Source organism: Eublepharis macularius, chromosome 5 (assembly GCF_028583425.1).
Source record: "Eublepharis macularius isolate TG4126 chromosome 5, MPM_Emac_v1.0, whole genome shotgun sequence".
NCBI lineage: Eukaryota > Metazoa > Chordata > Lepidosauria > Squamata > Eublepharidae > Eublepharis > Eublepharis macularius.
In genome coordinates, this window is record NC_072794.1 from 31,735,336 (window position 1) to 31,748,181 (window position 12,846).

Below are 12,846 nucleotides of genomic sequence, written 5' to 3' on the forward strand. Positions count from 1 at the left end.
CCCAGACCATTTTTCCCCAAATATACAATGTGCCTTTTTTGAAGGGATTTGTTTATTTTATCCAGTTTTTTCTGCAGAACAGGAGTGCAGTTGCATTTTTGTGGACAGGTATGAAAAAAATGAAATGTTGATTTCTCTAACTTAGACAAATTATGTAATTTAGCCATTTTCCTTTTCAGAAAACAAGAATGTTCTGAATTATTTTTAAAAATCCTTTTAAACGCAATATCTTTTTTAAAATTTAAAAATCCAGAAGAAAGATTTAGGCCCATGAAGTTTCAGTCGTGTTCCCAAACACATGGAAATTGTTAATTAAGGCTGTCACACCATAGGAACAGTACATACACTGTACAGACAGACATATCATGCTCTTTTATAACTGAGGCTCCCTGCTAGAGATGGGGATGAAATGGGAAAAAAAGAAACGAGTTTTGTTTTGTCACATTCCACAAATCACAAAACACGAACTTCCATGAATCACGAAACATGAACTTCCACGAAACTGTCCCGTTTCACAATACGATTTGTTAGTTTCGTGCTTTGTCAAAACCCAGGGCACTTCAACGGCCCTCTTCATACCCCAAAATGCCAAACTTACAGGGAGACTTCAGCAGGCTCTCTTCAACCCACCCTCCCAGTTTGGCCAAGACTGCAAAATGTTGACTGGAACCCACAAAGCTGGGCCCCAGCGCCAGGCACTGGCCCTGAGACTGGGCTTGCGGGGAGGGCACAAAACCACCACACCTGCCCAGGCGGGAGAGGTGCACAAAATAAAACCAAAGGAAACAACTAGAGTGTGAGTCCTCAAAAGAGCAGAGAAAGAATTAAGAATAAACAAAGACAAGCAAAGAAAAAATAAGAGAGGCTTCAGTCAAGCTAGGCCCCAGAGCTAGGCAAAGGCCTGAGACTAGGATGGGGTGGGGTGGAGGAAAAAAGGCACCCTCACCCAAAGACCTTCACAGCAAGGACAAGTGAAGAAAATAAGAAAGAGGCTTTTTAGTCTCTTTTGAAGCAGCAGCAAATCCAGCCAAAAGCTCCCAACTCCACTCTCTCTCACTCCAAATCCGAGCAACAGATCCTCCCTCTCTCTCTGTCTACTGGAACTAAAAGCATGAGGCAGAGAGAGGTGCCTTATATAACAAACACTCACATAGAGCAGAACAGGAGGTCTGTGGTTGGCAGACAGACCTGTCTAACAGGGTTTGGAGGGATGAGATTGGTGTTCCCATGGCTACAGAAAGCCCATCTCCTCAGCTGCCTAGGGGATTAACCCTCCCACTCCTCGCTATATAGGACAGAGTGGAAGCTCTCCAGCTGGCAAGAAGAGCTGCCTATCAAGGTTATGTGGGCTAAGATTGGGGTTTCCAATAACAACAAAAGATCTGCAGACATTCCGGGCCTATGTTGCCTAGGGAATCAATGGATCAGCGCCAGCCTGTCTGGCATCATGAATTGTTCACGAATCAAACAAATCGGGTCCAAAAGTCATGAATTTTGTGAAAACTGTGGCCTCACGAAACGCATTTCGCAAAACATGAATCGGCCCGATTCGTCATGAAATTTGATTCATATTTCGATTTGTGCTCATGTCTATTCCCTGCAGCTAAGTTTCACTTGCTCTTTCTGCCTGATTCCTTCTCCTCCCACTTGCAATTCTTTCTGTAATAATGCAATGACCATTATCCCTTATCCCTCATAATTCTTGTTAGGGTCTCAAATTGTATAGTTATGTATATTTATGATTGCTAAATGAGAAAATCTATCTTCTTAGTTATACGAAAAACATAACTGTTTTCTTATGTTAGGGCCGAGTCCATCCAGATTTCACCATGTATTGCTTATGTGTTTTTTGATCCTATCTTCGGAGGCTTATGAGTTAGAAATTGCTTTTTAAAAATGAAAGCTAAAGATGCAATCCTGACCAAATTACACACTTCTAAGACAAATGACATCAATGGACTTAGAAGGCTGTAACAGCACTGGATGATTCCCCAGATGATGAACTAGGATTGCCAGCACTGCCTCAGAAAATGCTGGGAGATTTTGAGAGCAGTGCTTTCGGAGGGTGGAGTTTGGGAGGATGTGACATCATATCTAGGTGATGATCTAGGAATTTCCTATAATCTCTATGGTAAAAAGCAAAGAGACATAGGGAAATTCCTAGAATGTCACCATGAACACCATTTTTTCTCTCTTGCTCCTCAATTTCTCGAGGGTGGGATACTACAGCTGAGGCCTGGCAAATAGCAAGCCTATGCTGAACTCTACACCAAATACAAAATTCTGACTTTTGTAGAATGGTGGAATACACAGCCAAAGTATGCATGCAGCAGACACAATAAAATGCAGTATTTTTATCCACAACAAGCCAGGCCTTTGACCAATACTATTTTGTGACTGAAATTAATCCAGATTTTGAAGCAAGGGTATTCAATAGTGAACTTAAAATAACTTACACCTGCCTTATCATTCCCTTCCCCTTTAATCCCTGCATTTCCCACCATTTCCACAACCAACTCACTTTCATCAGATCCCTGTGGTGTTCAAGTACACTGCAGGTAGTCTGCCAGGTATCCTGGTAACATTCCCAAGGGTCCACTCTATTGTGAGAAAAGAAACAAAGAAAGGTTGAGTTGTTCTCTCTGTGAATGACCATTCTTGGTTATCTTTGAATATGTCACACTTCAAAAGTATGCACAGATTAGAAATTGGTGAGTATTTATTTACTACGCATAGATCCCCAGCCTTGGGCTCCCAGTGATCTCCCCTTCATATCAATGATCAAGTCTACACCCACTTAGCCTCAGGTGTTCCCAGACTGCTTGATCTCTGGCAGAGGGATCCACAAACGCTGAAGTGGCCCGTTCTACTCTGATACACTCTCCAGCAATACAGTCTTAAAACTGTACCAGTCAAATAAGTTGCTGCCTCTGCTGCAGCCATCACTTCAACAAGTCATTAGCCAGAGGCTAATGGAAATGTCTCATAAACCTACACTCAAGTTTCTTCAAACCAATACCTTTGCGTTTGGTTATACACACACACCGCTTACCAATGGCTTACTTTTCACTAGTACATCTGTTTCTTATTAGTAGCCTTCAACTCTCTCAGATCTACAAGAGCCTTTCTTTAACCTTAACCTGTAACAAGGGAGCCACATAATTTTTTATTGTATGTATTAATTTAACCTTTGCAATCTCTCTCTCTTCACCATGTGAACTTCTGTTTAATGTTCTCCTTCCCTCTCTATCTAAGACATAGTTGCAATGCTGCTGGTCTGACCCATCTTGACTAAGGAGAACCATCAGTTGGTCAGAGAGCCCACTAGTAGAAGACCTATGATTTAGGCCAATGATCCCAACATGGCACCTTGAGGTTCGAGGGTGTCCCCCAATGTTTTTCCTGTGTCTCACTTTTCCCACCAAAGCAAAGTGTCAATCCTGGCTATCTTGGGGGGAATCATCTGGAACTTCCATTTGGAAATAGCTGGCCTAGGATTGCCAGCCCATGGTGGCAAATGATTGGAAACTGTGGGGATGGGGACTTGCCTTTTTGATGGAGCACTGATACCATGATGTCACTTTCAGCCTGACCCTAAACTGACATCGTCCCCCCTAGGGCTTTACTATAGATTTTCTGCTGATACTTAGATGCATGACATCATGCTGTCCCCCTGTGTCTCCCCCCCCCTTCAGACTTCCACTGGTTGTCAGGCTGTGCCTGGCAACTCTACACAAGATCTAGAATAGGTCTCATAACAGCCCAGCCTTGCCATGCATTTGTGCAGGTAACCAGTTCTAGTATATCTGAGGCCACCGTATAGTACTCTTACCATGGACAATACGCTAATGGGTAGAACCCTAACCAAGGACCTGGGCAAGTTAAGAGACAGCCTTTAGCAATAAGGAGACTGGCTTTTCCTGCACTCAATCTGGAGTGAACTTCCTGAGGAACCAAACCATTGAGCCTCTTTGTTGAGATATGCTGCCCAGTCCTAGAGATGTTTAATGTTGTGTTAAATGATACTTACTCTCCAGTAACAGTGACTAGGATAGCAGCTTTAAGAAACGTTGTACAGACACATGTGCTGCCGAGTTGCAACTGACTTACAGGGACCCAAGCAAGGGGCTTTCAAGGCAACGGAGAAGCAGAAGTGGTTTGCCATTGCCTTCCTGTGCAGAGTCTCCCTTGGTGGTTCCCCACCCAAGCACCAACCATGCTTAGTTTCTGAGATCTGACATGATTGGGCTATACCATGCAGAATTCCCGAAGAAAATTTGTAAAGCTGATCATATTAAGCAAGCTTTTGAAAACCAAGTTTAGGTTCTTTTTCTATTTTACCAATTTTTCATTTCTATAGTATTGGTACTTACTATTTTCAGAACTGGTTTAAACCTAACTTGCTATATGGGACTTTGTTTATAAAAACAATTTTTTTTTTACAGTGTTGTACTTATCCAACTCTGTATGTGTCATTGTCAGAAGCCACTAAGTAAGGAGCTAAAAATCATCAGCTACGTTTGAATTGGTGACAATAAAAGATACTTTAAAGATACACCTACTTTATCAGATTCTCCCTTGGTATTTAGATAAGATTCATGACAAAAAAATAAGTATTTGGACACTTGAAAGCAACACTAGACAGAGATTATTTTGATTTAACTATAACAAAAAAGACTGCTAGATTCATAGCTGTCAAGATCATTCATTAAATATAATTTTTCCCTGCACATATCCCATTCAGCTAATTTCAGCCAAAAAGATGAATGAAGAATGATGAATTGGGGCTTATAATTGCAGCTCAGCCTATCATCGCACAAGGCACATTAGTCAATGGTGTGAAGAAAATGCCTCCAGCTGATACATTTCATTTCACAAAGAGAAATGCTAAGCACTGACAGCATTTTGGAATACCAATGAACTCTTCACAGAAACATTTTGCTGTTAGCGAGTCACCTGATCATACTAACATGCATCTGTCTAAACGATATGATCACAAGATATGGAGCACAGGCTGAAAAAGAGTGATGCAAAAATTATTCAGGGATCAGCAATTGAAACCCTATGGACTAAGGGGATAACTGCACAATATGCCTGATACGTGTCAGGTCATGGGTACATGACCAGACTTGCAGTTAGATGTACACTAGAGGAGCTCACGCTTGGTGCTCCCTCACAGCACTGAGTGAACGAGTGCTTTTTAAGGTGAGTCCCCCTGATATATTTCTAACTTCAACTCCAGTTGAACTTCAACTCCACAGGTGTGCAACCCCAGTTGCACACCTGTGACCCAACATGTGTCAGATGCATCATGTAGTTATGCCCTATATCAGAATCGGCAGAAGGTACTGCTTTCCTCCCCCCACCCAGTGCCATTTTAAAAATAAAAGGGTATCTTGGCATATGCCAGCTCCTAAATCTGAGCCTTTCCTCTCTCTGAAACTGGTAATTAGTTGTAATGATTTTGCTAAGCCTTTTGATGCTAAAAGCTCTTGAATATATTCAGGTAGTATACTGGTTGTAACATGGTTCAGATAGAAGAAATATTTAATCCATCATCTGGTCTGTTTTGACCCAGGCTCTGTGATGGATCCTGGGGTCTACGAAGGCTACCACTTGTGCTCTGGAGCCTTGTCCATCCTGGTTGCTGAAATCACGAGAGGACTACCTTAATGAGCCATTGATGTCCATCATAAATCAATCACTGACTTGAGGGGCCTTGCCTCAGCCACTCAAAGAGGTGGTTATCCGTCCACTACTTTAAAAACCTACAGAATGATTTAGTCAATTGTTGCCCAATCTCTAATCAGCCCTTTTAGGGCAAGATGATTGAGTGAGCTGTGGCAGACAAACATAGGGACTTGTTGATAGATCAGGATGTGTAGCTATGTTTGTCAGCAGCAGCAGAAAAGAGCAAGAGTCCAGTAGCACTTATAAAACTAACCCCTCTGCTTTATCCTACCCTGTCCAAACATGCTTGCTATTGTTATTCACTGGCTTTAATCATTTATCTGCTATTGTCATTCAGCATCTAAAATCACTCCACTCCCCAAGATATAAGGACAGATGGACTCACGTTCTATGAAAGCTCATACTTCACCATAAATTTTGTTAGTCTTTTAGGTACCACTGGAATCTTGCTCTTTTCTACTGCATAAGGACTTGTTGGATAACTCATCTGCTCTGGACTCTTTTTGTTCTAGTTTCAGGCCAGGCTAAGGGACAGAGACAGCTCTGCTGGCTTTAGTTGATGATCTCTGTCCTAATGTAGACAAAGGCAATGCCACTGACTGACTGCTGTGGTTAAATGGTTAGAAGTGAATAAATTGAAACGAAACCTTGACAAAAAGGAGGGAATGCTGGTTGGAAAGCCTGAAGTCTTGAATGACACTGTGCTTCCTACTTTCAGCTGATCCTTGCTGGGTAACATGGTAACATCAAGGCTAGATTATTGTAATGCACTGTACATGGTTTTGCCTTTGAAGTCCATTTGGAAACTCCATTGGGTACAGAATACTACAGCACAGTTATCAACAGGAGCTAGGTGGAACATGCAAGTTATACCCATTCTGTCATTCTGCAGTCGCTCCATCAGCTGCCCAGCAGTTACCAGGTTTACCTCAAGGCACGGGCCGTAACATACAAAGCCCTTCATGGCCTTGGTCCCTCATATCTGCAGGACTGCCTTTCCTTTCATACTTTGCCATGACAGCTTTGCTCATCTGAGCAGTGCCTTCTGCAGGTGCTGCTCTGCAACTGGGCAAGATCAACAACTGCCTGTATACATGCCTTCTCTGTTGTGGTCCCCACCTTGGGAACAGCCTGCCTGAAGAGGCCAGGAAGGCTCCCATGTTTCTGTTGCTTTGCAAACCATGTAAAACAGAATTGTTTTACATTTTTGTAAATGTAATAGGGCTACATTATAATGGAATGGTTCAGAAAGGTGCTTAAATAAAGTGAATGGACTGTGGGTGGACTAAACTACTGTGCATAGTTTACATGTTCTGTTTGCTGTTTTATTATCTTGCTCTCCCTGTATTATTTTCTACTATTATTTTCTTTATTATTTAACATGACATGTCTAATACTTATGCTTTGTATCATATTTCTGTAATTCTAGTCCTATTGCATTGCTTACTAGACGTCTTAGCCTATCAGTTGCATTGATTTACATTATAATCCATCTTGAGTCTCAGTGAGAAAGGCAGACTATAAACAACATAAATAAATAAAAAAGAAGAACATGGAGGGGTGACTGTTTTTCAGCTTAGGCAGCATTCACACATCACTGGATATTGCACTATCATTGCACAATAGCAATAATTCACTTCTTGGATTGTCTTGTCCACGCAGGTGTTCATGATTGCTGCAGCGCACTAATCAGCAATAGTGAGAGAGAATATACATAATACAATTTTGATATCAAAAATAAACTGATTGTAGATCAATTTCTGATTGTAGATAACATGTTGGTACTCAATTCAATTATTTTAAATAATGAGGTTGCTTTTAAGGAACCTGAATAACTAAGAGCGGAACTACAAGTGACAAAAGGCACAGGTTGGACACTTGTCAGCTTCCCTCAAGTTTTGATGGGAAATGTAGGCATCCTGGTTTTACAGCTTGGCTCTCCATTACAGCTGCAAGACCAGGATGCCTACATTTCCCATCAAAACTTGAGGGAAGCTGACAAGTGTCCAACCTGTGCCTTTTGTCACTTGTAGTTCCGCTCTAAATCATTTTTAAAAGTTAAACCAGATCTAGACTTTAAAAAATGTTATTAATTAAAGTAATTTTTTTAAAAATTGTATCTGTTATTTCTAATGTTATTCCCATATGCTTTTTGAAATGTTTTTCTATAAGCCTAGCTTACATTTGTTTAACATGTCATGTCAATTTACTTATGTTTAGTCTCAGCATTATTTTCAGCTCTGTAAGATTTCTGCTTTTCAAATTTCTGCAGTCCTCACCCTATTGTATTGTCTCAGCCATTCATCATATTGACTTAAAATATGTAATCCACCTTGAGTCTCAGTGAGAAAGGTGGACTATAAATAACAACAATAATTTTAAAAGTAAATAAATAGCAATTGCTGTTATGCATATCTCACTATTGTACAATACAGCTGCTTCATGGCTTCATATTGTCTAAACAAAAATCTCACTGGAGAACCCTTACTGAAAATGCTTTCTTTAGAGGTCACAACGAAAATTCACACCTGACATTGGCACAAAACCCAGTATTTCTTCAATTAAAAGGACTGGGTTGCCTCCAGAAGAAGATTTCCACTGATGGAGATGAGGCCAGTTTTCACTGATTTCCCCTCCTGCTGCAAACCTTCAACTCCCCCCCTTCCCCCCACCGCTTTTCCTGGGGATCTCCTGCCTCCGAGAAGCAACATTTCAGGGGTTATTTTGAGCTGCAGCAAGAGTCATGAAAGGTGCACTCCGTTAATGGAAATTAGCAGTGGATCCTAGCTATTATTGTATTTCTGTGGTCTTGCTAAGGGACTGCTCCATCCTAATTACCAGCAATTCCCACAGCATCCTTCCCAGCCATTTCCATGCTACAAGTTTGTGAAAACCAAGGACTTCTCCTCATTTACAAATCCCAGCATGGTCATTCCCAGGAGCTGTGGTGGCCCAACAGTTTTACTCTTGTGTCTTGTCTCTCACAAGATGAGGGAGTGTACACTATAGAAATGCCCTGGAATTCCTAAGCTCCCTACTCGAGGCTCAGCTTGTATGAAGAATGCATCAAAACCTCATAGGCTGAGCAGTAGAACAAGGTCTTAATTGAAAACGTAATGAGCTGCTAAATTGGACTGTTTTTGAAACATTTTCTTAGAAGCTGAGCTCCATTTTCCTATTCACTTCACCTGAGCTTTTTCAGGGAAGTCAGCTTGCTAATTAAAATACGCTCACTAACAATGTCACTAAGGGCTCATTCATACAAAACGGGCTAATTTGAGGAGGAACGAAGGTTATTTCGGGTTAACTCACTCCAGGCAAGTGGGGTGTTACTATGGCACCTTCATTCATCCTGTAATGAAGGGACAGAATCAGGTCTACCCTGCCTGTGACAAAGCAAGCTGAATGCAGTGTACCTGCCTACCTGTGAGAGCAAAATGGGATGAGGGGGAAGGAGTCAAGCAGTCATTTTTAGGTGGCACCCACTACCTGTTTTCAGTATTCCAAAAATGCCCGAAGGTTCAACAAGTTTAGGAACTCCTGCCCTATGCCCTTGGTCAGCAGCTAAGCCTCATTAGGGGGACGTAATTTGAAGTGGGTACTGGTTAAAGAAGAAGTAACACTGTCCTTATCCAGTGATGCTCCCATTCAAACCAAGGTATAAGCAAACAGCTCTTTTTCTGCCTAGTATGAACAGCAACAGAGGTCTTTTTAGGATTCACAGTTTACGTACCTCAACTACTCACTTCCATTGGTGAGTCAAGACATAGGGAAAGGGGAGTAAACAATCAAGATGAATAATAAAACTGTAGGCTCTGATATATCTTAGGAATGATCTTGAGTCTGATTAAGGAGTGAAGGAAGAGAGTTTATTCAGGAACTACAACTTTGACAGAAAGGAGAGAAACAGAAAAGATACTAACTACTTCAGTAAACAAAGAGGAGGGACTTCCGGAAAGAAACAGGAAGCAGCCTAAGAATACCAATCTGGAGACATGCAAGAAGGACAGAAGAGAGGAGGAAAGAAGGATCCCACCCTGCCATCTATCTAACTGTCAGACCCTCTGCCCCTTGCAAGTATTCTGTCTTCTGCCTTCTCTGTACACAAGGCATTGTATTTCCAACAAAAACAATGGTTCTGGCGATGCCTTTACTTCTCTTTGCATTGGACAGTAAGGGTTAAAGAGTCCTTTGACTCATGCAGAAGAAAGCAGCAATGGTGAATGATAAAGGACAAGCCTTAGACTACCATGTCGGGGTCTAAGTGGGAATCTCTGGAGGTTGGGTTTAGTTCCTTGGTGATGAGGGGCCTATCCTTATGAATGTGGCTTATCAGATCTTTTTCAGAGAGAGCTAAGTGTCTGTAATAATTTTATCTCCTGTGCCTTCAGGGTGGTTCCTTTTCAGAGCATCTATGAGAATCTATAACAATTCACCTGATTGCTGAAAACGGCATTTCTTCAATATGCTCGTTAATTTCTAGAAAATCTTTAGATTTCCAGATTAACTTTTTCATAATAAATACTGCACGTCTTTACCATGTAGTATTTAAGGCCGATGCTTATATTCACTTAGCCCATATATGATGATAACAGTCATCTCAAGGGGCTTCCACTCTGGAAATGTTCACTCCAGACAGACCTTTAATAGTCCCAGTACTACAGCAAGCCTAACCCATTACCACATCTTTTGCAAATATCTAGTTTGTGTTCATTTTTTAATTGGTTTGCGCAGGGTCCAAAAAAGTCAGAATAAACTGTTTAATGGATTAGCCTCAGTATTTTTATCAAGTGGAATTCTTTATTGCATTGAGTATTAGGTTTCATTTTGAATCTGGTATAGTTGTGCCAAATTCCTCTGCTTATCTTATTTTACAGTTGTCAGTATCTCATTTCATGAATAATAGTGGGGTGGATCCAACCATCCTCCAAGTAGTTTTCCTTCAACTTAAGTGGCTCTTCCTGAAATGGAAAAGGCTTTTAATTTGGAGGAAGGCTCCTTAGACTGGAGGAAGGATTAAAACTTGAAGCACAAGGAAAGCTGAGATATAAATATTTTTAATAAACTTTGCTTAGTGGAATGGTAAGATAAGGGTTAGGATCCATCCCATTATTTCTTTGTACAAGCGTAGCATAGACAGTTCACCAGACATTTCAAAGAGATGTACTAGCAAGTAAAGGCTTAAGGGACTACAATAAACAAGGATTATATTGCCTCTGATGGCTAAGGTTTGGCCAGGTTGATATTAATAGCTTCGATTTTAGTTACCGTCTCCAAGTAAGAATCTTTGGAGTATGTATTTGCTTAAAGGCATGAGTGAGCAATTGTGCTGGAAAAACAAGAGCAGCGTATGAAGAACACAGAGTATTTTCAATGCTTCACTTCCAAAGTAACAGGAAATAGGAAAGGCTTTCTTTAAAAGGTAAAGCACTGAGTCATTACTGACCCATGGGCTCGTTTTACTGACCTCTGAAGGATGGAAGGCTGAGTCAACCTTGAGCTGGCTACCTGAACCTGGCTTCTGCCAGGATTAAACTCAGGTTGTGAGCAGAGCTTGGGCTGCAGTACTGCAGTTTACCACTCTGTGCCATGGTGCTCTTAGGCTTTCTTTACATGTAGTTATTCTGGTAAGCTATACTTGTTAAAAAAAAATTTTAAAGCTGTATTTCTACTGACACAGGAATCCACAAGGACCAAGTCATTAAGGTGTGCAACGTCAGTTGGGCCAGATTAAAGTAGATCAAGGTATACTTTAAAGTAATAATTATATTAAATTATTTCCATGGCAGAAAACAGCAATGAATTGGACAAATTTACACTGAATCATATAAGCAAAACAGGCCAAAGACACCCTATCAGTAAAAGACAAATCTTATCTGTGTTTTTCAATTTGGAGCAGCGAACAAGGGTATTTGAAAAACTCGACTGTAGGAGCATTATATAATGTCCAGTATAAGATACAGTATACATCTTTAATTTTCCCTTGGCAACAGACACCAAATCATTGCTCAGCTGGAATTTTACAGCATTTTCCATCTAGGTAAGCTGAAGGCATGATCTGAAACCCGAGTCTTGTTAAAAGCTTTTTGCAGTAGCTTCAGTGTTATATCTTGCAGATACATTTGTTGGGTAAGATCACTCTTGATAACCTGACACCACATACAAAAACACGAGCTCTGAATAGTTTGCAAATCAATAGGAGCCCACAGGATAAATTTTTGTCTCTAACTTCCTTCCATAAGGGCACCAATTCTAGATTTAGCATAAAAGGATAACATGCTTTCACATTACCTACTCTACTTATTAGACATTGTTTAAACATACTTTTTTGAAAATGTATTTACCGGCATCCCATTAAGGTTTATCCAATATACTAGCCTAATCTTATGTATCTGTGCCACAGAGGAAGGGAGTCCAGCTTTGACTCTAAATAAGACAGATGGAGTTCTCTCCAGGGAGATTCAGAAAAGCTTTAAGAAACTGATTTTGGATGACCTCCAGTCATTCTGCTTTTATGAACTTCACAGCTCTGCAACATAGATTATTTGGACAATATCCTTCTGCACAAAAACTCTGATACCTAGAAACTGAATTCTTGTCCTTACCCTGTGAAAATTTAGAATGGCATGCGCAGTTTGGGAGAACATTATTTTAAGGGCAGCTGTGTGTGTTCCCCCAAACCCTGGCCATTTCTATGTGACCTACCGGCCTCTGGAATGTTACGCAAAACATGTGGAAGATAGCGTCTTCTCACGCAATGTCATGCAAAACTCCCAGATGATAGCGTCTTCCTGGTGTGATTTCGCACGAGAAGACACTATCTTCTGCATGTTTTGCACAACGTTCTGGAGGCCGGTAAGTCGTGTGGAAACAGCCCCTCATTTATTATTATAGCAGGTGATAAAATTTTTAATTCGGTTTCTCATCAACGTAAGTGATTAGCAGGCTGAAGGTGCAGAAAATCAAAATCCTTCTGGGAAAATTCTGTAGCGCATTCCAAAGTTCATCACTCAGACCTACCTGTCTATTTAGTACATTTTTATCCTGCCTTTCTTCCAAGGGACTCAGGGTGCCCTTCTTCTAAGGGAAATCATTCTCCCTTCATCTGATTAATCTGCCAGGTATTTACTCTGGATGGGAAGGCTTTCAGTGTTG

At 40.9% G+C, this 12,846-nt stretch overlaps 1 protein-coding gene across 1 annotated transcript in view; it reads right to left on the bottom strand.

The window, feature by feature from the left end:
* Nucleotides 1-12,846, bottom strand: part of NMNAT2 (nicotinamide nucleotide adenylyltransferase 2) — a 90,235-nt gene that overhangs the window by 23,851 nt on the left and 53,538 nt on the right. Inside the window, exon 4 of the mRNA XM_054981420.1 lies at nt 2,522-2,600. Within this exon, the coding sequence (XP_054837395.1) occupies nt 2,522-2,600 (79 nt within the window). The remainder of the gene's footprint in view (nt 1-2,521; nt 2,601-12,846) is intronic.